The sequence below is a fragment of the Lynx rufus genome, unplaced genomic scaffold, assembly GCF_022079265.1.
Source record: "Lynx rufus isolate CCGP_SWC_20201006 ecotype Redwood Valley unplaced genomic scaffold, mLynRuf1.p SCAF_7, whole genome shotgun sequence".
NCBI classification, from domain to species: domain Eukaryota; kingdom Metazoa; phylum Chordata; class Mammalia; order Carnivora; family Felidae; genus Lynx; species Lynx rufus.
Genome location: NW_025814889.1, coordinates 77,385,266 through 77,411,709, shown reverse-complemented (window position 1 = coordinate 77,411,709; position 26,444 = coordinate 77,385,266). Strand labels below are relative to the sequence as shown.

Sequence of the window (26,444 nt, the reverse complement as noted above, 5' to 3'; positions counted from 1 at the left end):
AGACAGAATGCGAGTGGGTTAGGAGCAGAGAAAGAGGGAGACACAGAAGGAGAAGCAGGCTCCAGGCTCTGAGCTGCCAGCACAGAGCCCAACGTGGGGCTTGAATTCACAAGCTGTGAGATCATGGCCTGAGCTGAAGTTGGACGCTGAACTGACTGAGCCACCCAGGCGCCCCCCCACTTTTAAAAGTTATTTAAAAAAGAAAAATAAAGGGTTCCTACAGTGGCTTAGTCAGCTAAAAGTCCAGCTTTTGTTGATTTTTGGCTCAGGTCATGATCCCAGAATCGTGGGATCAAGCCCAAGTTGGGCTCTACGCTGATTGTGGAGCCTGCTTAAGATTCTCTCTCTCTCCCTCTGCCCTTCTCCCTGACTCAACTTCTCTCTCTCTTTCTCTAAAAGAACAAACAAACAAACAAAAAGGATGGGGCACCTGGTTGGTTCAGTCAGTTAAGCGTCCCACTCTTGATTTTGGCTCAGGTCATGATCTCGTGCTTTGTGTGTTGAGCCTGCTTGGGATTCTCTCTCTCTCTCTCTCTCTCTCTCCGTCTCTCTCTGCCCCTCCCCGGCTTATGCTTGCATGTGCTCTCTCTCCCTCCCTCTCTTAAAATAAATAAATAAACAAACAAACAAACAAACAAATAATCTAATTTTCAATTTTTAGATAAAACTGTCATATTTTTAACATATTTCCAGCCCAAATGTCTTTTCCAAATTGTCTTCTAATATTTAACTCAGCCATGGATCCACAAAGCCTTTCTTCTTTCTGCTCTTTTAAATATTAGCTGCTTTGCAAATATCATTTAGCAAATGAAAATATCTGACAGTAGCTCTACTTAGAACTTAGGATCCTGTTAAAATAACTTACAAGATCTCTTGAAACACAATGACCAGCAACTGCTAAATATCAAGATCTATCACTACCTGTGATAATCTGAAGAACTATTAGGAGAAAAGGAAGGAGCTGTGAATCTTGCAAACTCACCATACGTAAGAGTGTAAACTGGCTTCCCCGTCACGTCCAGTGCGGTCAGACACGGGCATTTTGCTTGAGTGGTGCCCCAGCGCTGCAGGGCCGACTCGAGAGCAGGAGGCCAGTTACAGATGACTCCTAATGGCTCCCCCTTCACAGGGGTCATCTGCCGACCCTCAGGCTTGGGCTGGTTGGGGTCTGGCTGAGGTACTGTACCAAAAAACCCCAATGGGTTATAAAAATATTATCTGAAATACATACAGATACCAACTAACACAACTCAGGTCTCTAATCGCAAATATATTTCCCTTTTCTCTTCATCTTTATTTGGTTTAAACTCACTCTGAGAAAAGAAAGGACATCGTTAGAAATAGTAATCCACCAAGTGGGCCTTAATTCATCTTCCACATAATTGTGAAATCAATATTTAATACAGTTTATGTAATAAACAAATCCTGACCCTAACAAAGAAAATCACTGAACATACAGAAAAGCACAAAGCATACATTTCTTTTTAGTAATTTTGTAATTTTTACTCAACTTGTTTTAAAATCCTTACAGTTTGTGTCTCAAGTTAAGAGAGCCAGGTTCCACTTCACCGGGTTACATTTAATGAAAAAGCATTAAACTGTGAGTCGGAAACCCAAATTTACATTTACATTTTACTAGTAAAACATAATTTCCTTATCTGTAAAATGGGGATAGTAACACTTCTACCACAAGGTCAGTATTAAACTCAAACAGATAATGAGCACAAATGACAATGTTCCATGTCTCCATGCCTTCCATATCTCATCTGGTCAATCCCTTTGCTCCTGGTATACCTGGACTCATCCTCCTCAGGATGCGGCTCAAACAGCACATTTTCTGGGAAGCCGTCCCCAGTCATTCTGTCCTTAGCTCCCACCCATGTGGTTGTCAACCCTTATTAAAGCACCAAGGGTCTTTAAGGGCTTCTTTTACTGTGTAAGTTTTTCTCTCCAAGACTGACAACTTCTTGAAGGAAGGCATGGATTTAGTCCTTTTATTGCCTATAGTACCTAATACATAATAGTACTTCTTAATCAATGTTAGTTAAATTGAACTGGATTAGAGGCACCCGGGTGACTCAGTTGGTTAAGCATTTGACTTCAGCTCAAGTCTTGATCTCATGGTTCGTGAGCTTGATCCCCATTCTGGGCTCTGTGCTGACAGTGTGGAGCCTGCATGGGATTCTCTGTCTGTCTGTCTCTCTCTCTCTCTCTCTCTGTCTCTGTCTCTCTTCCCCCTGCTCACTTGTACTCTCTCTCTCAAAAATAAATGAACTATAAATAAATAAATAAACAAATAAAACTGGATTGGGGGAACAAACGTGCTAGACTATTAACATGGTCATTCCACAGACTGGAGGTAAATAATATTTCATATTTTTTCATATGAATAAAACAAAAGTCCTCTTACTTTTTCTACAACAAATTAATATTATTTCAATAATAAAAAGCAAAAAAATTCTACTTTCATAGCAGAAAAGATAACTGATACATGGAACAAAGTCAAGTATTTATTGAGTGCCAATTATATGCATAGATGTAATAAACACTGAGTGTTCATCATTCTTGGAACAAACATGTATTGTTTCTCTTAATTTTTAAAATTTTATTTATTTTTGAGAGAGAGCGCACGAGCCAGGGAGGACAGATAGAAAAGAAGAAGACACGGAATCTGAAGCAGGCTCCAGGCTCTGAACTGCCAGCACAGAACCCAATGCAGGGCTCAAACCCACGAACAGTGAGATCATGACCTGAGCTGAAGTCGGACACTCAGCCAACCGAGCCACCCAGGCGCCCCTAACATTTACTGTTTCTAATCAGTGCTAGGTGCAAGCAGCAGAGTCCCTCATTAGGTATCTGAAGTGCGAGAGGGACCCGTGCACATACCCAGAGCTAAGGCGACTAAACAAGAGCAGTACATGACAGAGACTTTATAGGGAGGGCAGAAGAAGACCACATCACCCAGGCTGGAGGATGGAGTCCTCCATGGGAGCTGAATCTTAAAGGAAGGGTAGGAATTAGCCAGGTGAGTGGGAGATGACAGAAGAGGCATAGAATGGAGAAGAACAGAATAAGCACCACGTATTAGAAGAGCAAATGAAGTATGAAATTTATTTTATAGCTCAACTGAACAACAGATTTGGGAAACTTACTGAAAATGTCTTGACTTTTTTTCTACTGACATAGAACTAATGAAATAGTTTCACTTCCCAATTTACTGCCCTAGGTAAATTATGTTTCAACTGCCCTTCTAGTTCATATATCCCCAGACTCTAAACCACCAAGATTAAGTAAAAAGATAAACACGGGTGATTCTAAATAGTTTGGTTTTATGGACAGGCTGTATATATAGCAGGCATAGTCTTCCGGTCATAAGAGCATGTACATTATTGCCATCCACTAGGCCTCAACGCAGACCCTGGCGGACACTCTTTCAGACTTCCAAAGACGTATGGATATTTTCCTTTTCCAAAGATAATCATGATTTGAATAAGCAATTGCTGTCTATTTATAATTAGTGGAAAGCTGTTAGTGCTATTCTGTCAATGAAAACTGTTCAAGTGTGATTCTTATTAAACCCTGACCTTCATTTGCCTGGTCAATACACAGTTCCAGAAATACTGAAGAGGCTATTATTGGTGTTAGCACCTTGAATGTCAGTGTATGTAGGAAGATGTCCATAGTTCAAAGAGTTTGGTGACTCCTACAGAACAGAAAGTCATCTTAACCTCATATGCCAGGTTGCTTGTTGCTTCCAGCTGAATAAAGTGGACTAAGACCAGATCTAGTCTATTAATGTGCCTAGTGCAAGCATCATTAACATGTCCAAAGTGATCAAAGCCTACCATTAGTCTCAGGATATAAAAATGAACTACAAAAGCTACCAGGCTCAGTTCTTTGGACAAAACCTATTGTCATTCTACTTCAAGAATCATCAAATGCCAGCCACCTTCATTTCATCTATGCTCCTTCTCATTTGACTCCCAATTCTTCCTATTAAATCCTAAACATCATATGATTTCAGCCATAAATATTTGTCAAATTACTAAATAAATCACTGACTACTGCCACTTCCACTTTCTGCCCTTCTCCCAAATGCTGTATTAGTGGATACATACTTATTGGCTAAACTATTTTCAGGTGCGTGCATTTTAGTACCAGAATATTCTAGGTGCAAACAGTACGAAGGAATGGCTATATTTTCATAAATCTTTGAACTTTTCACCATCTACCATACTGTCCTGTATAAAGCAGACATGTGTGTTGGCTGGTTGATTTAACAAAAAGATTATATCAAAAAGGACCAGGTAAATGTTTGAGGTCAAATTTGACATGTGTATTCTAGGATAATGCAACATGTAAATACCTAGGGAAAGAAGAGCAGAGAACTATGAATTCTTTCACAAAAATGCTGCCTTGTTCATCCTTAAATCCTACCATACCTTAAATACCATGTAGTAATTGCTTAAGATATATCTGTTGAAGGAATGTATGTTTTTGGTATTATTACTACTACCTTCCACAATTTCTTCAGAGTCATCCACAAAAAATTCCTTTAAGGGAGGCCTTTTGGGTCGTTTGAGAGTGTTGAGAAGCTGCTGGATTTTTGTGGATACTCTGCTACTGACAGGAACACCTGTAAGGGGGGGAAAACAGTAAGTGAAAATCCACTGATTTTAGGGCTATCTCAGCTTCTCAACTCTTTATGGAATTTTTATTTCTAATGATGTTTGGCCTTTGCCCAGAGTCTTATTCTATTTCAACTGGGCCAAAGAAATACAAATATGTACACGACAAGTTTTATGGCAACACGTAACAAATACGGCACTATCATTAACACCCTGCTTCCAGATTTCATCTAGCCCTCCTTTTTTCCATACTGTTTCTTGTTCAGAGCTATCCTCTGACCATGCAGACTGTCTGAACAAGTAACAGTGCTGCCACAGTGCAGGCTGTTGAAAAGAGGGCCCTCCAGAGGACCTGTGCTGGACGGCCAGCTGCAGTGGAGTTCTGCAGCTGCTCTACCGCTCAGGTGCTGCTGTTCAGGATGTGCATTTTTCCAATTTAACTAATATTCCCTATATAGCTCCCTAAAAGAACTCCCTACCATCAGCTGTATCCATAAGGCTGGACCTGTTGGATCCTTTGTGCATGCCTTTGACTATCCCCGAAGGGGGCAGATCAATATTTGCTGGGCGCATTGAGGAAGATGATGATGAAGAAGAGGTAGTTGTAGTGACATCAGGGGGAGCAGAGAGATTCTCTGAGGGAGGAGAAAACAAAATTCAGAATTATATGACATTGGCAATAAAAACAAGAATCTTTAAATCTTTTTGTGGTTGTTTCTTAACAAGGAAAAAACTACAAAAATGGGCTGTCAATTCTTGTAAAATAACCTTTGAAATCAAATTCTACTCGTAAGATATAATGAGAGAGTAAGAGTGTAAGCCAGGGCATATCAAAATTATTTTTTCCTTTTTTCAAAATTATTATTTTCAAGAACTCAAACAGCCTTATTAAGAGCCAATCACATATCCAATGTTCCTCCAAAATGTTCTTTTCTCCACAGAAAGTCTGGTAGAAATTCAGCGTTAAGAATCATAATAAAAACTGCGAGTGACTTCAAAATGAAAGCAAAGTGACTGTGGTCATAGTGCTACTGATATTCTAGCCTCGAGCATCTCTTCATGTTTATGTTGGTTTGTCCATAATATCTCCTCTTCCACCGGAAATGGGGAAGAGTGTCTTGGGAGTGGGTCAGATCCCTCAAGTCCCCAAATGAAGAAAACCAGATAAGGCCTACTTCCAATTTTTATAAAATAACCCACAGGAAACTGATCTACTTGACAGACAAGGTTCTTCCCTTGCTCTAAGCATGATTGCGTAATGTTCTTTTGTTCTGCTTCAGGTAGGGATTCTTAATATCAAGAAACTAAAATGACCTAAGTTGGAAGAGAGCCATTCAATAGGGATGTGTTACATAAGAAAACTTAGAAAAACATCTGGGGAAGAAAAGGAAAATTAGAGGAAGTAAAATATATGAGTTACAACAATAACAACAAGCTACTCAAAACCATAAAAAAGGCAAAATGCATAAGATAAACAATTTCTAAAATCAATTTGGGAGTAAGGTCTCTATGCCCCCAAAGTCTGATGTTACTAAGTTCAATTGTTGTTTTTCCCCCCTAGTTCAATGGTTTTTAAAGTTTTATATATACTAGCACAAGTAGACTACAGCATACCTTTCTGTAGAATAATGTAGTAATAAAGCATTAAAAATATTCATCTTTATTTGACCCCAGCAATTCCACTTATAGGGATATGTCTTAAGGAAATAATTAGACAAATGCACCAAATTCTGTGTTCAAGGATGTTCATTCCAGCAGTTTTTATAATGGCCAAAAATTGGATACTACCCAAATGTCCAAACCAGGGGAATGGCTAAATAAACCAGGACATAGCCATGTAACAGCATACTTTGAAACCATAAATAGTATAATTCTGTATTAATGACATAAAAGATTTACCAATTTGTGATACACTGCTAAGAAAAGCAGGTTATGAACACTATGTTTAGTACAATTTCATTTTTTAAAAAGCAAGACCCAAACCCTACATTTTCATATGCAAATAAAGTCTAGGAAGATACACATTAGAGTGTTATCTGTGGGAAGTGGGTTTACAGATATATATATAGAGAGAGAGAGATATATATATTTTATCTGTATCTTCGAATTTTTCTATTAGGAACATGAATTGCTTCTGTTAGAGCAAACATCCAAAAGGCAATAATGTTAGTTAGATAAAATGGTTTTTGTGAATACCTTAACAAAAAACTTTTCATAGAGTAGTGAAGCAATAGAAAAATATAAGGTCATATGAAATCATCTAGTTAACAAAAACCTAGACAGAGTTAACTGGGTATTAGGACAGTGTTTTTAATAAGTGAAGTTGCTTTCTTTTAGACAAATGTGGAAATAAAACCTGACCCGACCATGGCTCTGTTGCGTACCCTCCCAAACAGAAAAGATGGTGAGCATGCTCCTCTGTAGCTGCTTTAAGAGGTTCAGTGAATTACAGGGCAGAGCCAAGCTGCAAGACAAGCCACTGGCTGTTGGCACTTGGCTTTTTAATGTGGGCAATCATACCCTCAAGGTAGCTATGTTCTTTACTAATTACAGGCTTGAATTGCAAATTTCCTAAACTTTTCTTTTCAGAAATCAATTAATAGATTAAAGATCTATATATGTGTGTATATATATATATATGTGTGTGTGTGTGTATATATATACACACACACACACACACATATATATAGTGTCTATATATATATACTGATATAGAAAGACCACTGATATGAAAATTAAGACACCACAGACACATGATGTTCAAATACATTACTCAGCACAGTATGTACCAACCAATTTAGCAAAAGCAGAGATCTGAGCTATATCTTTACCTGCAGACAAACCCTTAAAGTGCGTGTGCATGCGCACACACACACACACACATACACACACAGACATAAAGCAGAGCCAAGCGAAAGCTACCCTCCATACAGGAGCACTGGTAGCAGGCAGCAGCTCACAGGGTACCAACACGGTCAGCCTGCACACTCCAGTTGTAGCAATAACACAGCAGCAAGGACCATAAATCCAGTCTTTATGCTAAAGACAAGGAGCTTCACTGATATTAGTGCAGAATTTGCTCAGGTTTCATGTTTTTCTGTTTGAGAAAACACAGGTAACAATCCTAGGAAAATCTAAGATGTTACATATTTTAACACCTTTTAATATGTGGAATATTCTCCAACAGGGATAAACCCACACTAAGACTGGTGTTATATCTTGCGGCTTGAGTATTGCTTATGGAAATAGCTATGGCTTCAGGTGGGCAATACTATGCACCAATAATGCAGATGATACCTATCACTCCAAATGTACTGCTGGTGTTTCCTTCTTTGCCCCATTAACTGTTATGTTCTTTCTAATTTTATTTCTTAGGCCACTCTGAAAAAACTAATACAAATCAGAAACTATTTCCTGGATGCTGGGAGCCAAATGGAACATGACTTGGGCTGCTCGGGTAGATCCAGCTCCTACCTATTCGGGTATTGGCAAATACATCAGCTAGAGACCCACTGGTTCCTTTGACCTCTCCATGGGACAGCGTAGAAGATGCGGATGAAGAAGTGGACGATCCCTGAATTGAACGGTTGATCCAGGACTCAGCATTCTGTAAGCTCTGTTGCAAGGCAGCAGAGAGCGCAGCTTGGCGTCTCAGAGAGCCCTCATCCTCAGAGGCCGAAGACGTGTCTGTGTGGAATTAGAAAAAAAGAAGTTCTCGATCCTGCCTAGAACAGAGACCTTTCAGTTCTTACTCATTGATCAACACATTCAATTTTGATACCAGCAAAATATTCACATTCTCAAGGCAGATTAGTGTGTAAAGGTTCTCAAGAATCTCAAAGAAAGGTCTACAGACCAAAGCCTGAAAACACAAAACAGCCTAAATCTATGGGTAATTTTAAGTTCTTAAAAAATCCCTTTTGGAACATTTAAACTTCATGCTTTTCTGTTCTGAACTGAATCAGGATCTGAATTTTTCTGGCTTATCTATTTATATTCAAGTAATACTGAAGTGCTTATATGGCTCCCTCGACCTCTTAATTAGAGAACCGTGTGATAGGCTGCTATACTGATTTTGACAAGTACTTACTAATTAGTGTCTACTCAACAGGCAATGATCCTAATAGGGTGATATAAAAACTTACTTTTGTTAATAACAGCTTCAGTGTCAAACAGTGGGCTGGGTGCTGGGGGAACTAGAGATGGAATTAGAAACAGTGCTCGGCCTGGAGGCATTCACGGTTTTAGCGGCAAGTGGTCACTCAGCACAGGTAAGCCTCCCAAACGTGACAGGGGACAGCCCCGATCTGTATTGCTTTCCTTAACTCTCCAAGAACTGTGAGAAACTTACTGATACAAATTTACTGTATTTGGCCTGGCTCTGACTTCAGGGAAATAAAGCCTAAATTAGAAAAGCACGTTGAGAAAATAAAAAAGGAAAAGTTCAACCAAATATAGGACAGCCAATGGAAGCAGAAGTCAGGAATTTATTTCAAGGCTCTCAGCTTCAGAGGCATAGAAGTTAAGGGGGCATTTGGTCTGATCTGAAACAAACCCTTCTACGTGATTTTGGTGGTTATAATTAATGGCCTGTAGATTGGATATCATTTAATTTTTAAAAAAATAAAACATTCTGTGGTTAGTCCTGCTGAGCACTCTAACTCAGGTGAAACTGTAAGTCTGCGTTCAACTTTGGTTCAATGAGCCAAAGAGATAACTAACTAACAGGGCTAGAATGCTGCTCGACAATGGAAATTTGAACCACAAAAGACTAAATTAATCTAGAAGTCAGATTCTGCATGTCCAGAGCAAGCAAGGAAGTAAGAGTTAAAATAATGACCACATTCTTGCTTCCTGCTCCGAACCACTTCCAACTTATCATCTCATATTGAAGGAAGTATGAGGCCCACGACTGATTATTTTCACAATGTACTACATAACTACAGTATGTGCTGGGAACTATGCCAGGTTCTGGGGATTCTGAGATGTATAAGTTCTTGGGAGAGAGTGCCCTCAAACAGCTTACAGTCCAGTACAGGAGACACAATCCTACAGACTATCTCACAAGACTTCAAGAGATGCTGAGAAACGGGGTAAGAAAGGGTTTCACAAGAGGGGCACCAATCCCGGGGGAGGAATTCAAGTATTCCTATGTAAATGGAGCAAAGACTCTGAGGAGTAAGGGGCAAAATATGAGGCTGGAGAGGGAAACAGTGACCAGACCCCAAAGGGATAAACTGATGAGGTTCTTTAAAGGAGAAAGAGATCTAGAATACAAAAGGAGAGTGACTTAAGGAAAATACAGAGAAAGAAAAGTAACACCATCTGTAACCTTTTATTTAAGGAATGAGGTTTGCATAATTCTCAAAAAATATTCCAACATTTCAACTGTACCTTGGGAGGCAGAGATTTCTGTCTTTGTAAACATGATAAAGAAAAGATCAATGGGTGGGCAGTGTGGAACAGGTGTATCTGACCCTAAGAACAAATTATTCTCAGGGTAATACATCTCAGGACCCTAACAAACTCCACTGGATTTGCAGGCTGTCTTTATTGCATCATTTATTTTAAACTGCATTAAGTCTAAAATCAGAATAACCCAATTTTCAAAAGATAGCAAAACCAGTATTTTCATGATTAGGTTTACGGCAAATTGGCTTCATTGTGTTTCTATACTGGATCAATTAGGTCACTAGGTGCATTGTTTCAATTCAATGACCTCGTTTGCCTGCCAGTCCTCCTCCGTGTTTAGTGACTACAACTGTGGGCGGCTCAGTGTAGTGGAGAAAACATGGCTTGGTGTCTGTCTTCCATTTGAACTCTGGGGTCCACCCCTCATAAGCTATGTGACTTGGGGAATAACATTATCCGCCTGAGAAGGTTTGCTTGCTTATCCATTTGACAAATACTACTAAGCACTACACTAGTTGGTAGGAATAAAATGGTGAACAAGGAAGACATGTCCCTACTCCAATAGGACTTAGTGTCTTACAGTGCAGACACCCAAGGAAGTGAAACCTAAACCTAGGCCAGAAGGGTAAGTAGCTATCGGCTCTAAAGCGTATGGAGGTGGGGGGAGCAAAGAGCCAGGCAGAGGGAACAGCATGTGAGGAAGTGGGGAGGGCACAGAAAACAAGGCACATCCGAGGACCTGAAAGAAACGGGACTGGCTGCAGCACAGGACGCAACAGCAGTTACTTCCAATTCTGATGGAAGATGAGGCTGGACAAGTAGACAGCACTGGGCTCTTAAGGGTCTTTGTGCTAAATGCACAGGAGACCATAAAATGAGACATTGTCCAGAATACACCACCAGCAGTGGCAGTGCATAGCAGTTGGCCAATAAGTATTGGTTCCCCTTCTCTTCCTTGAATCATCCATTCTAGGTTAGCTCACAGGCACAAAACCGGCTGTGCAAAGCCTTCAGCAGATCGTGTATCTTAATGCGCAAAACGTAAGCACTGCTCCAAGACGGTATCTTAAAAAACAAAACAAAACAAAAAAAACCAAGCTCCCTTAAATATTTATATGTTTATTTGGTAGCTTTTTTGGTTTGTTTTGTTAAGTAACTGTCACCCAAGAAATTGCTGTGGATTAGTAGAAATTTTGGCAAGATTAAATTAGTGATAATAGAAATATTTTCTCACTGATTCTGCTCCAGTTGAACATGAACTTACAACTCTTATCCATCATAACTAAGGTCCCTTGCTTAAACTCTTGTATAAGATGAATACAATAGGTCCTCTAAAACAGAAAATAATTTTGAAAACACGCTTTGCTCTTCAGTTTTTAGTTAGTATGGTTTTAACACAGCACCATTTTATACTGATAGGCAGAAGCCTATAAAATCCATTTCTAACCAATTACAAAACATATATAACAATTAGTTTGTTGACTTTAAGGGGAGAAAGGTCCCAAATTTGCTGTCTTTGAGCACTGTAGCACTTTTTGTCATTAGCCATGTGTGCAAATGACATCCCTCTTTTTGGCAGAAAATACAGCTTTTATATCTAAAAATGTTTATTTTAAAAGTTTAAACACCTACCAATTCCACCTACTAGTGGAATAATCTATTCATTCCACTCCTACATATCTACCCAAGAGAAATGAAAGCATATATCTATACAAGGACTTGTTTGTGAATGTTCATAGCAGCTTTATTTTAATAGGAAAAAACTGGAAACTACCTAAATGTCCATCAAGAACTGAAAGGAGAAACAAAAGGTATATCTATAGGACAGAATACTACTCAGCAATAAAAAGGAATGAGCCTCTGCTCTACAAAACAACATGGTTGAATCTCAAAATAATTATGTGGAGTGAAATATGACAGACCTCTTCCCTCAAAAAAAAGTACAACAAAGTATGATTCTATTTATACAAAACTGTAGAAAATCCAAACTAACGTCTAATGACAGAAAACAGATCATGGAGATGGAGAGAAGTAGGATTACAAAAGGATTATGAGGAAATTTGGGGGGGCATGATGGATACCGCTCATTTTCTTAATTGTGGTAATGGCTTCACGGTTTTGCTATGAAAACTTAGCAAACTACACATTTTAAGTATGTTTATTGTATGTCAATTGTAATTAATAAAGCTGTCAAAAGAACTCATTGAAAAAGATTCATGGGGGTGAAAATGGTGGCTTGGTGAGAGGATGGTAACATCTCAGTCAGTCTACACAATCTGAGGGGTACTGTGCAAACTGGACAAGTTCTTGGAAAGACAGTGACTGCCATTGGGCTCTGACAGCTGATACCAAAATTAGGCCCAGACATCAGCTTAGAACAGTAGCTAAGTCAAGACTCACCAAAAGAAAGATCTTATCCTAATAACTACTACAAAATATACCACATAAGCCAGCCCAAGAAATAGGAGCTTCAAAGAACAAATAAAGGAAACAACCACTAGGACGGTTAGTGCATGATATTCTAGAGATCATGGAAAAGAATTTTTGTGTATTTTGGGTAAGTAGAGTGGAAAGACATCAGGCAGGAAAATATCATGTTCTCTTGCATTGTTGGGTCAGAGGAATTAAGGACTTCCAGAACCTTCAAGAAAGGCAAGTGGAGTTTCTATGCAGATAAGAAAAGAAAAATCTTTAGAGATCCAAGAGGAAGCAACCTAGGAGTAAAAGCATATATGGAAGAGAAGATTATAAGGTTAGTTCTGGAAGCAGGCCAATCTTGAACCAACCTTGGGCTGCAAATCCTGGGCAGCTTGATATAGCGCTATACCCAACCAGGGTGTCTGATTCACCAGACAAGGGTTAGGGAGACTTTCAGAACTATCTAAGAGATATTTTGGCATCCCACAGTAATGTGTCTGGGTGCACAGAAGCTTGGCTGGGATCAAAAATAACTATGTAAAACCTGACTGGCGGGTTGCCTGACCATTAATGTCCAAACTGGAATCCCTCTGAGAGAAGGGGTACTCACTGTTAATAATTACTCTAGGGTCACTCTACCTATAAGGGATCTCCAAACACTGTTTTTCTAGGTATTTTTCCATGTCTATGAAAAAACAGTTCACAAAATGAATTAATATTACAAATACTGTTGACCCTTGGGGTGCCTGAGCAGGCTCAGTTGGTTAAGCATCCAACTCTTGATTTCAGCTCAGGTTATGATTGCACTGTTGGTCGGGCTCTATGCTTACAGTATGAAGCCTGCTTGGGATTCTCTCCCTCTTTCTCTCTCTGCCCCTCCCCAGCTCATACGCACATATGGGTGCACGCACAAGCTCTCTCTCTCTCTCTCCTAGTAAATAAATAAAAGTTTTTAAAAAACTACCGTTGATTCCTGAACACCACAGGGGTTAGAGGTACTGGCCCCATGCATGGCTGAAAGCCCGTGTATAACTTTTGACTCCCCCCAAACTTAACTTACTGATAATATAAACAACAAACACATATTTTGTATTTTACAAATATCTGTATTCTATTTTTTTAATGTGTATTTATTTTTGAGACAGCATGAGTGGGGGAGGGGCAGAGACAGAGGGAGACACAGAATCCAAAGCAGGATCCAGGCTCCAAGCTGTTAGCACAGAGCCAGACGCAGGGCTTGAACTCACAAGCTGTGAGATCATGACCTGAGCTGAAGTCAGATGCTTAACTGACTGAGCCACCCGGGTGCCCCTATTATATCTGTATTCTTACAATAAAGTAATCTAGAGAAAAGAAAATATTAAGAAAATCATAAAGAAGAGAAAATATGTTTACAACACTACATTGTAAAAATTCCACATATAAGCAGACCCACGCAGTTCAAATTGTATTGCCCATGGGTCAACTGTGTTTAGGTAAAAAAAAGAGATTTTTAAAAACTTATTGCCTATTTGAAAAGTCTGATCAAACATGCAGCAACTGCTAGAGCTCCAGATTTACCGCAAAATATTTACTTGACACTATGGTAGAAGGAGAGGTGATATACCAAGTGGTTTAGAGAATGGGCTTTTAAAGTCAGACTCGTCTGAATTCCGACCTTAGCTCTGCGACTGAGAGCTCTTGGGCAAATCAGTTCTTGAGGTTCTTAATTCTGCTGTTTGCTGTTGTTGTTCTTTTTCTATTCTCTCTCATGGTGAGTGTTTTCTATTTTTGGACTGTTTACTCACAAAATTCAGTGGATCTTTATCTCTGGAATCCTAAATCCCTGGGTTGACGTTGTATCCTTCCAGAAACTATTTGTGTCTCAAGGTTATCATCAGTCCAAAGACCATTTTTTTAATGTTAGTTCTTACCAGGCAATATAGTGAAATTCAAACCTAGAACCCACTTGACCCCAAATTCTTAGGGAAGGTCCCAGCTTCTGTTATCCCAAGGCCAGGCACAACTCAAGCTTTCTTAACAACATTTTCTTTTGCTGGCATGTTAATTTTTTCTAGTTCATTTGTCTGCTGAAGCTGTAAGTCCCTCCAGGGATCTCAATTCCAACAACCAACTTATTATTATTATTATTATTTTTAAGTAAGCTCTAGGCCCAACGTAGGGCTCAAGCTCACAACCCCAAGATCAAGAGTCACACGCTCTACCAACTGAGCCAGCTTACATAGGTCCAAGGTTTTATCTTTTCTATCCTTATGGTAATTAGAATTTATTTAAGCCCCTTCTTTCCTGCCTCCCTGCTCCCCAGGACAGATAAAGCGAGCACCATCTCAGCATTCTGATGTTCAGTGACTGTTCTCTCTCTCTCTCTCTCTCTCTCTCTCTCTCTCTCTCTCTCTCTCTCCTGTATGTATTTAAAAGGAAACTAGTTCTAGTCTATCTAGAATTTCTAATGGGAAGTTTTCTTGTCTCTGTTCTAGGAGAGAATTTTCAGATTATCTAACTGACTACACAGCTAACAAAGCTTATGCAAGTTATTGAGCTTCTCTAAACCTGTTTTCTCATTTGTAAAATGGGACAGAGGGCAATGGAAAAAAAAGAAAAGAAAAATATGTGCTAAGCACTTAGCTCTTTAACTAGTACACAAGGCTACTCAATAAACGGTAACTATGAAATCAGTTTTACTGGCAAGCTGTAAATTTTACCATTAGCTGTTGAAATAAATTCAGTCTATCAAAGTGGGTTTTTACTGTGCTTTGGCTTAAAGAATATTGAATATTTACTGGTCTCCCAAGTAACTGCAGACCACTGCTCATACCCCACACCAATAATGAAAGTATGCTATTAACATGATCCAAGTCTATTAATTAGAGCACATTTATAGGGGTCTGATTTGCCAACTCTGTTTATTTTGCACTTCTGAATGAAATTAGAATGTTTGGGGAAAATTCCCCAAGTTGGCAATTCAGATAGGTATTCTTTTTTAATTTAAATTAACTGACTAAAACATGTTTTGGGCTATAAGCTCTCAGAAGGCAACAGCTATTTAATTTGCTTGCAATAATATCCCTGCATTTCTATAGACGACAGTGATGCCCATGAACAGACCTGGGATATTGTTATACTTTTTGAGTTGTAAATTCCTCCTTATCTGACCCTAGGAATTACTACTGCGGTCACTGCCAAGCAGGGCCCTGTGTGGGACAGGCACATAAATTCATTCTACCCAAGCCAGCTGAAATAGCTTACTGTGCTCTGGGGTCATCATGTGGTCTATTTGGTCATCCGAGTACCCTCCGAATGAAGCACAGGGTAAGTCCACAAGGATGCAGAAAAAATTTAGACGGGAAAACAATATATGCTGCAGTTTTCGCATTTTGTTTATCGGTATGAATGAGAAACAGAATTACACAAAGAATCCCTACAAAGAAAGAGCTGAGGTAATGGCCTCATGACATTAGTAAATGATTTCAGCACATAAAGGGTACTGGATGGCAGTAATTCAAGCAGTCTAAGAGACTGAAAAGGCCACAGGCACTAAAGAACCGTAATTTGCTACCAACTCCGAGAATTTAAATTTTCCAATCCAGAAGAAAAAACCAGCGTACATATCAATAAACAAATTTTAGGTTGAGTGACACTTTATTATTTCCAAATGATATGTGAACAAAAGCCAATTATTTCCCATGGCCACTATTTATACCATATTTTCCATCCTATGTAATACTATGAATAAAGCCAAGATTTATGACATATTTTACTTCTTAAATCCTTTTTATTAAATCCTTCCAAAAATAGCTCTAAAATTTCATCAGTTTAGTAATGCCAACAGTTATGTGTTGGGTGCTCCCCAAAGAGCCTCACTGGCTAGTGCGCTTTCGCAGGTATCCCAGGAACTGGGTTCACACGGGACAGCACGTGCACAGTGACGGCCCTGACTGCAAACTTGCTTTGTGACATGCATCCTGACCGCTCAGACAGTGCACAAAGGGCAACGTGACTAAATTACTATAAAATCTGAGGTTAATTTTTCCCTGCAAGGTTAGTACAACTTTTCTAGAAAGAGTGCCATGGCAAGGTCATTTGTATAGCTGCCCAGAACTGATTTTTTTAAAACAGCCTATAACCAGCAATAATTAAGGTCCTCCTCCTCCTCCCCAACCCTCAGGGCAGCCTCAGCATTCTTCTAGACTTCAGTGTTTCAGGGGCTCTCAGTGCAAGATAAAGGGAGACAGTGACACAGAATTAAACTGCAGTAGGAAGAGGACACAGCCAAGGATCTAACCAGTGGTTCTCAGGAGCTTGGAGAGAATGGAATCTGAATCCCCTGACTGGGGAACAGCAAATTCCATTCCCTAAAATGAAAAGTGCTGATGGATGCCTTATGATACAGCTCTTGCACATTTCCTCACGCTAGACACAGGCATGTGCGCAGCTGCAGAATGAGAGCATCAGGATCTAGCTCCGTGTGGGGGCCATGTGAGAAATCACTCTGTAGGGTGCTCTCAATGTTTCTTCATGATGAGAGAGAATTCCTCTTCTATATGACAACATGCACATCCCTAGTAGTATATTTAGGTTTCTCATATGCTATTCAGAGATCCCTAGCTCTGGAGATAAACAGATAGGAGACCTTTTCGTTACTCTGATCTGATGAATAAAAGTCTTAGGAGAGAGGATCGTACCTTCATAATCATGAAATTATGAAGACACATAAGGTGATGAGGAACATTATGCCACCTCTGTAAGGCTGCAGTACAACATTAGTGTTCAGAAACAGGCCTGTAGTGAATTCCCAAGGACTATGGTCTCATTCAGTAGTGAATAGCCACGATTTTGTTGCTGGAGTTGGTAATGTCCCCTGGGGCAGTGACTTTTGTAAGGGGATAAAAAAGGTTTCCATTCCTTCCGAGCATTCTCAAGATCCTTTGCTGCACTCTCACATTTAACCCAAGGCCATGAGAGCAGACTATTTACTGTAGAGCTGTATTTCTTTATTACAGCTATGGAGAGGCCTGTTTCTAAGAAGTACGAGTCACGTGCTCCCTACCCTTTGCCATTTATTACAACTGAGCCCTCAGCCGCGCTGCGGCAGCATCTGCCCACGAGGAACTGCTCCGGGTCTGAGAGGCCCCTTTGTCTATCAGGACCCAACTGGTGCTATACTACTGTGGAAGGGAAACCAGCCAAGATTTTGAATGAATAGGCTGGAAGTACGCACCATTACAGACACAAAATGTCTTTCACTGTGAAGGTCTGCTAGAGGTATCCTGTGTTACGTTTTGAGAAACACTTGAAGCCACAGAGCTATTTCTCTCTCAAACATATTGACACCACAGATGTAAGGAAAAGAAGCACACACAGTTAATGAGCCCACAGCACACCCAAATGCTCTGAGAAGTTAGCCAAAACCTAGCAGAAAACTATTAATATGAACCCAGACCAGGGACTAGGATCAGTGGAAACAGCTCAACTTGACAGCTGTGAATCAAAGTCAATCACAATGATGTAACCTTCTCCCCAAAGATACAGTAAGTCCTCTAGACCCAAACTACAGGGAAAAATTTTCCCCCAAAGATTTCATTACTAGTAACAGGACAGGAGACACCCAGACACTATATTGAGGCTCTGGGACAGATTTATTATGTTTAGTCTCAGCGGCCTACAGGGAGATCTTGTCTGGGATTTCATCTAAAAAATCTTAAGGCTTTTCGAAACTTTGGGAAAGATTCTGAATAAACAAGACAACTTAAAGTTGTTCCGGTTGCTCCTCAAATAGCAAATTATATAACTCTTCGGGTAGAGAGTCCAAGTCTGGGGAATGAGAAAGGGATGAAGACACTTAGTTCTCTCTGATCTTGTGAACCCATTATAACAAGTGGATTCTTAAAAATATATAAATGTATACAAAATATATTAACACACACACAAACACACTTATATATATATTTTCAGATCCCTTAAACCTTTTCATGACTGCTCTTACTCCGTCTTTAATGACACACAAAATTTTATCCCAAATGCACTTATTCTGTAGAGGCAAAGCATCTGATTGAGATGTATAAATTTGTTAAAGAAATTATGACCATGGTCATATTTTAGAGGTCAACGAAAATAGCTATTAAACCACAGAAGGATTTTCTAAGACCCTAAGCTTTGGCCTGTGTTTATTTATGACTACTTGAGTTTGGGGGTTGTATTAAGGAAATGCTGAAAATTTGGAAGGAAAACTTTTTTTTTTTTTAAATAGCATTATTGTTAAGGCTTCTTTCTGTATGCATTTATAATGTGACAATCAAAACTTGTGTCTTCAATGTGTATTCTTAGACACCTTGGATGACGAGGAAAAGTGCAGGCTCCTACCTCAGAAAAGACAAAGCAGAACTTATGTCAGGAACATCACAGGAGTAACTGTCAGAGAGGAAGGTTCTGACAAACCTACCAGGAGGTGTGCAGGCATCTGCAGGAGACTGGACGAATGTGGACCGCCTTTTGGTTGGCATAGGCAAAGCCATTTTCTGTTCTTTATGCTTTGCCAGTGCGGCTTGAACTGCTTCTGTATGGATATCTGAAAGATTAAACATTTGCATTTATTAGCTCTTGGTTCTTTTTTTTTTTTTAATTTTTTTTTTTAACGTTTATTTATTTTTGAGACAGAGAGAGACAGAGCATGAACGGGGGAGGGTCAGAGAGAGGGAGACACAGAATCTGAAACAGGCTCCAGGCTCTGAGCCGTCAGCACAGAGCCCGACTCGGGGCTTGAACTCACGGACCTCGAGATCATGACCTGAGCAGAAGTCGGACGCTTAACCGGCTGAGCCACCCAGGCGCCCCAGCTCTTGGTTCTTAAAGTGTTTACTTCTGTGGGCTGAACTATTACTGCCTCAACTGTTGAAAAGGGATGTTTAGGTGATTTTTAGTTACAGTTTGTGTTGTAACAATTAAAATAAAAATGAAAAAAAAGAGACAGAAAAAGAAAAGTCAAGGATAATTTTACAGAGAAGGAAAATGAAGCCCAGAATGATTATGTGACTGCTTTAAGAGCAAACAAGGGGCTAGTGGAGATAGGCAGGGGTGGGGAAAGGGGAAGGGGTCTAATATGCCCCTGTGCCAGGCAGGGATCCTACCTGTGAATGGAATGAGTGCTGTGCAGGTAGCTAAAAGACACTCACTGTTCTTCAGGAAAAGCAGCTTAGGATTTGTTTAACTGCCTGAAAGTGGTTGAGACCACTCAGTTCTCTACCACAGGATCAGAAGGGCTGAATCTGATCTAGAAAAATATAAGAGCTGATGGTACTTGTTTGCCACTGTGGCCACAAGAGAATTCAGTTCTCCCCTTGAAGTCCAAGAGGAAGGAACCTTAGAGCACCGGGATGCGTCAGTCGGTTAAGTGTCCAACTTCAGCTCAGGTTATGATCTCACGGTTCATGAGTTCGAGCCCTGCACTGGGCTCTCAGCTGTTGGAGCAGATCCCAGTTTGGATCCTCTGTCTCCCTCTCTCTCTGCCCCTGCTCCGCTCACACTCTCCTCTCTCCCTCAAAAATAAATAAAGATTAAAAAAAAAAAAAAGAAGTCTAATAGGGGTCTCAAAATTAACATTTCCCAACAGAACACTTGATTGTCCACTCCCGCCATAAAATGTGCTCTACATTTCTGCAAAAAAAGGATCATACTATTCATAGTCTTTGGTGTTCTCCTTTGAGATTTTTTAAAACTCTTACAAAATCCTATGAAGGTAGATAACTGAAGTAGCTTCCTAGTTCACAAGAACTTCCTCTTCTCAGGGATGGGCCCAGTTGAGGGACAAACTATCCTAGGAGGCCTGTCTGTGCTATGTAAATGTACCTCTTATAACAGCTGGACCTATCAGATCCTTTTATGGGGGTCTGTGTGGAAGAATTTGAAATAAGTCAAGAAAATGCAGGTTCTAGAACTGAGTCACTTTAATGATAATTCCCTAGAGAAAAGGAATGTCCTTAAACTTCAGGGTTGAAACCCTGGAAGCTGTCTCTCCTTTTCTAGGGATTTCTCAACTGTTGCTTTGCTTCTATGACCTACTCTAGCTATTTAAGGTAGCCTGAGCTGGCCTGTTTCATGCAACAACAACAACAACAAAAACCTTCACTAATATAACCAGAAACATCTTTCTGTGTAAATACAGACCTATAACATAATTTTAAAGGTTGCATAGAATTCCACTGTATGTCTGTGTCATGATTTATTTAAGCAACCTATTTCCAAAGTTTTGCTACTATTCATAGCAACGATTCACAGCAAAAGAATTCAGTATTTTCACCTTAGTACATACGTCTAATCCTATTTTTGTAGGATTAATTCCAATTGCTGAGGTGTATTTCCTAAGAACAAGGATTTTAATTTTTTTTTTTTTTTTTTTTTGAGCAGGGGGAGCAGCTAGTGCAAGCAGGGGAAGGGCAGAGGGAGAGGGAGAGAGAGAATCTCAAGTAGGCTCCACACCCAGCTCGGAGCCCAACATGGGGATCCATCTCACCACCACGAGACTGTGACCTGGGCCGAAATTAAGAATCGGACACTTAACCAACTGAGCCGAGACACCCAATGATTTTACTCTTATATAGCTATCATACATTTACCAAAATCAATAAATTAAATATTGATTATTATAAAAAATTATTATGTCACCCACAACCCATATTCCAACTTAGCCTACTATTCCCCAGTAATGCACTTTATAGTTTTTCCTCCTTTGTTCCTGATCTGGGACCTGACACAGAATCATACATTACGTTTAGTTGTCACAATTCTCTATTATCCTATAATCTGGAACATTTCTTAACCTTTGTCTCTCATTGCCTTGACATTATCGTACAGACTAATTATATTGTAGAATGTCCCTTAATTTTAGTTTGTTGATATTCCTCATAATTAGATTCAGGTTATACATTTTGGTAGGAATACCACAGAAGTAATATGTCTTCTTGAAACATGATGTCAGGAAGTGTCTGCCCTATTACTGGTGATAGTAACTGATTACTTGGTTAAGATGATGTCTACTAAAGTAATTCATTGCAAGGTTATTATTCTTCCCTTAGTGTAATTAACAAATAAATTATGGGTGAATGTTTTTCAGATGATATAAATATTACATACTTCATTGAACTTTTACCTACTGGTTTTAGCATTCATTGATGATTCCTGGCTGAATCAATTATTACCATAATGGCTACAAAACATTGATTTAATAACTCTATCATTCCTTCTGTATTTATTAGTTACTTTTTCTACTATAAGAAAAAGCATCCCTTTCTCTCCCAATTTATTTATATCAATACAGACCTATTGACTCTCATTTTATTCTATGGCTATTGTTACTACCATTACTTATTTTGATGGTCCTAATACCCCAGATTTGACCAATGAGGCCAAATCAAACTGGCTCTTGCATCCTTTTGACATATTCCCATCATTTTGAGCAGTTTTTGTTCTCTGGTATAAGATGTTCCAGGTATGTTCCCTTCTCCAGCACTAGAATTAAACATTTCTCTAAGGAACCCTGACCTCACTTAGTGGAGAATGGTATTTAGAAACCAAGACCTTAAAAGAAGGGAGTGCTCAGTGTTATTGGGGTATCAGACACTCAACCAACTAAGCCACCCAGGTGCCCCTCTTCATTTTTTTTTTAAAGCTGCATAGCACTCCATTATATAAGTTAGTTTACTCAACTATTCTAAGTGTGGGCATTTAAGTGTTTCCAATATTTTACAATTACAAACAATAATACAACAAAGGGTCTTGTGCAAGTAGACTTTTATACTGATGAGAGTATATCTTCAGGGCCAATTCCAACAAGTGAGACTCCTAAGTCAAAAAGTGAATACATTTTAAACTCTGCTGCATCTTGCCAAGTTCCTCTCCAAAGAGTTGTATCATACTGTATTACTATCAGCAATGTGCCTATGTGTCTGTTTCCTCATAGCCTCACTAGCAGAATGTATTATCTTGGTTTTTTGACTATTACCAGTTTGGTAACTGAGAAATGGTGTCTCAGTATACTTTCAATTTGGACTTCCTTTATTTTATTATTATTATTTTTTATTTTAAGATTTACTTTATTTTTGGAGAGAGAGAGAACGTGCAAGCAGGGGAGGGGGCAAAGGGAAGGGGGGGGAGAGAGGGAGAGAGAGAAAGAAAGAGAGAGAATCCCACGCAGGCTCCACACACTCAGCATGGAGCCTGATGTAGGGCTCAGTTCCATGACCCTGGGATCATGACCTGAGCTGAAATGCAGAGTTGGACGCTCAACTGGCTGAGCCACCCAAGCACCCCTGTACTTCTTTTATCATTAATGAGATTAAACATTGGATTTAAGGACCATTTAATATTTGTTGGTAAGTGAAAGTAAATATTCATGTCACTTGATCATTTTTCCACTGGGTTTCTGCATTTATTTTCCCCTAATTTTTAGCCTAAATTTTTAATTTTTCCCCTAGCCCTTTATCTCTGAATGTCAGAAATAGTTTCTTTCAATCTGTCATTTGTCTTTTGACACTGTGGTAGTTTATTGCCACACAGAAGGTTTTTAAAAATTTTTTATGGAATATCTCAAATCGATAACCTAATGTTATATTGAAGGAACTTAAAAAAGAACAAACTAAAACCAAAGTTAGTAAAAAGAGGAAATAACAAGGATTATAACAGAAATTAAAAAAATAAATTTGAAAAACAGAAAACAATCAACAAAAATAAAAGTTGGTTTTTTGAAAAGATGAACAAAACTGACAAATCTTTAGCTAGATTAAGAAAAATACAGGGGCTGTGGCGCCTGGGTGGCTCAGTCGGTTAAGCGGCCGACTTCGGCTCAGGTCATGATCTCGCGGTCCATGAGTTTGAGCCCTGCGTCGGGCTCTGTGCTGACAGCTCAGAGCCTGGAGCCTGTTTCCGATTCTGTGTCTCCCTCTCTCTGACCCTCCCCCATTCATGCTCTCTCTCTGTCTCAAAAATAAATAAATGTTAAAAAAAAAAAAAATTAAAAAAAAAAAAAGAAAAATACAGGGGCACCTGGGTGGCTCAGTCGGCTGGGCGTCTGACTTGGGCTCAGGTCATGATCTCCCAGTTCACAGGTTCGAGCCCCACGTCGGGCTCTGTGCTGACAGCTCAGAGCCTGGGAGCCTGCTTCAGATTCTGTGTCTCCCTCTCTCTCTGCCCTCCCCTGCTCATGCTCTCTCTCTCAGAAATAAAGATTTTTAAAAAATTAAAAAAGAAAAATACAGAGTAAAATAACTAAAATAAAAAATGAAAGAGGAAATATTACAACTGATACCATAGAAATAAAAAAGATTATAAGACTACCATGAGACTACTACTATACCACAAATTGGATAACCTAAAAAAATGGATAAATTCCTAGAAACATACAACCTACTAAGATTGAATCATGAAGAAAGAGAAAATCAGAACAGACAAATTACTATTAAGAAGACTGAATCAGTAATAAAAACGTCCCAACAAAGAAAAGCCCAGGTTTCACCGTAGAAATCTATAAAACATTTAAAGAACAGCAACCTTTCTCAAATTCATTCAAAAAACTAAAGAAGAAATACTTCTCATTTAAAAGAAGAAATACAAACTCATTTTTATGAGGCCAGCATTACCCTAAAACCAAAGCTAAACAAAGATACTGCAAAAAACAAAACAAAACAAATCCAAAATAAAACAAAACAACAACCCCCTAAAACTAAGCAACCCACTGAATGGGAGAAGATATTTGCAAATGATATATCCAATAAGGGGTTAACATCCAAAATATATAAAGGACTTACACAACACCAAAAAACAAATAATTCAATTAAAAAGTGAGCAGAGAACTTGAATAGACATTTTTACAAAGAAAGCATACAAATGGCCAACAGACATAAAAAGACAGGCAGCATCACTAACCACAGGGAAATGAAAATCAAAACCACTTCGAGATCTCACCTTACACCTGTCAGAGTGGCTAGGATGAAAAAGACAATACCAAGTTTTGTGAGGATGTAGAGAAAAAGGAACCCTGGTACACTGTCAGTGGGAATGTAAATCGGTGTAGCCACTGTGGAAAACAAGGTAAAAAAATTAAAAATAGAAACACCAAAAAGTCCAGTAATTCCACTATTGGGTATTTACTCAAAGAAAACAAAAACACTAATTCAAAAAGACATATGCATCCTCACGCTTCCTGCAATATTGTGTGTAATAGCCAAGATATAGAAGCAGCTCAAGCTCCATCGACAGAATGGATAAAGATACGGAATATATATACAGTGGAATATTACTCGGCCATTAAAAATAATAGGACCTTGCCATTTGCGACAACATGGATGAACCTAGAGGGTATCATGCTAAGTACAATAAGTCAGAGAAAGACAGACACCATATGATTTCACTCATGTGTGGAATCTAAAAAAAGGAACAAACAAAACTCAAAGAGACTCTTAAATGCAGTTAAGAAACTGATGGTTGCTAGAGGTGAGGCAGGTGGGGGATGGGCAAAATAGATAAAGAGCATTAAGAGGTACAAACCTCCAACTGTAAAATAAAGAAGTCACAGAGATGAAAAGTAGAGCATGGGGAAGTCAATAATATTGAAAAAATGTATGGTGATGACACATCATAATGAGCATTGAGTAATGTATAAAATTATTAAACCACTATTTTGTACACCTGAAACTAATGTAACACTGAATGATAATCACACTGAAATTTTTAAAATAAATAAAAAATTTAAATGCAGATTTTTTAAAAGGCAGAAACAGACCCATAAACACAGAGAACAAACTGATGGTGGCAGAGGGGAGGGGAGTAGGGAGATGAGAAAAAGGAGTAAAGGAAAGGAGTGCCTGGGTGGCTAAGTCAGTTAAGCATCTGGCTCTTGATTTCAGCTCAGGTCATGATCTCAGGGTTTGTAGGTTCAAGGGCTGCTCTGGGCTCTGTCAGCACAGAGCCTATTTGTGTCTCCCTCTCCCTGCCCCTCCCTCCCTCCCTCTCTCTCTCAAAATAAATAAAGTTAAAAAAGTTTTTTAAAGTCGGTAAGGGGGAGTGGGAGATACAGGCTTCTAGTTATGGAATAAGTCACAAAGGTAAAAAGTACAGTACTGGGAATATAGTCAATGGTATTGTCATAGCGATGTATGGTGACAGATGACAGCTGCACTTGCAGTAAGTATAGCATAATGTACAGATTTGTTCAGTCACCATGCTGTACATCTGAAACTAATGTAACACTGTATGTCAACTACGCTTCAATTAAAAAAAAAGAAAAGAAAAACACCCCTACACCAATATCTCTGATGAATACAGATGCAAAAATATGGAACAAAATACTATCAACCTGAATTCAACAGTACATGAAAAGGACTATGTACTGGGGCGCCTGGGTGGCTCAGCTGGTTAAGCGTCCAACTCTTGGGTTTGGCTCAGGTCATGTTCTCACGGTTTCATGAGTTCAAGCCCAACGCTGGGCTCTGTGCTGACAGTGTGGCGTCTGCTTGGGATTCTCTCTCTCTCTCCCTTTCTCTCTGCCCCTCCCCAACTCGCGCCGTCTCTGTCTCTCTCAAAATAAATAAATAAAAACATTCATATTCATATTTATATTTAGGACTATGTACCATAACCAAGTGGGATTTATCCCTGTGTTGCAAGGATGTTCAACATATGAAAATCAACAAATGTAAGACTCTACATTAACACAATGAACGACAAAAATTATATGACCATCACAGATGCAGAAAAAGCATTTGACAAAACTCAACACACTTGATAAAAACACTCAACCAACTAGGAATAGAAAGACATTCTCTCAAAATAATAAAATTCATAAACGAAAAGCCCACAGCCAGCAACATAGTCAACGGCGAGAGCTGAAAGCTTTTCCTTCTAAGATCAGGAACAAGGTAAAGATGCCTGCTCTCACCACTTCTTTCAGCATAGTACTAGATGTCCTAGTCAGAGTAATTAGGCAAGAAAAAGAAATAA

At 39.2% G+C, this 26,444-nt stretch overlaps 1 protein-coding gene across 4 annotated transcripts in view; it reads right to left on the bottom strand.

The window, feature by feature from the left end:
* The window catches only part of DIP2B (disco interacting protein 2 homolog B), a 226,551-nt gene that overhangs the window by 60,026 nt on the left and 140,081 nt on the right, over positions 1-26,444 (bottom strand). For 2 of the 4 annotated variants that reach the window (XM_047066255.1, XM_047066257.1), the window contains exons 4-8: positions 18,898-19,023; positions 8,103-8,315; positions 5,108-5,263; positions 4,514-4,636; positions 983-1,180 (exon numbers count right to left, since the gene is read on the bottom strand). In XM_047066255.1, coding sequence (XP_046922211.1) covers positions 983-1,180; positions 4,514-4,636; positions 5,108-5,263; positions 8,103-8,315; positions 18,898-19,023 — 816 coding nt within the window. The remainder of the gene's footprint in view (positions 1-982; positions 1,181-4,513; positions 4,637-5,107; positions 5,264-8,102; positions 8,316-18,897; positions 19,024-26,444) is intronic. The other 2 variants (XM_047066256.1, XM_047066258.1) reach the window with 2 other exon arrangements.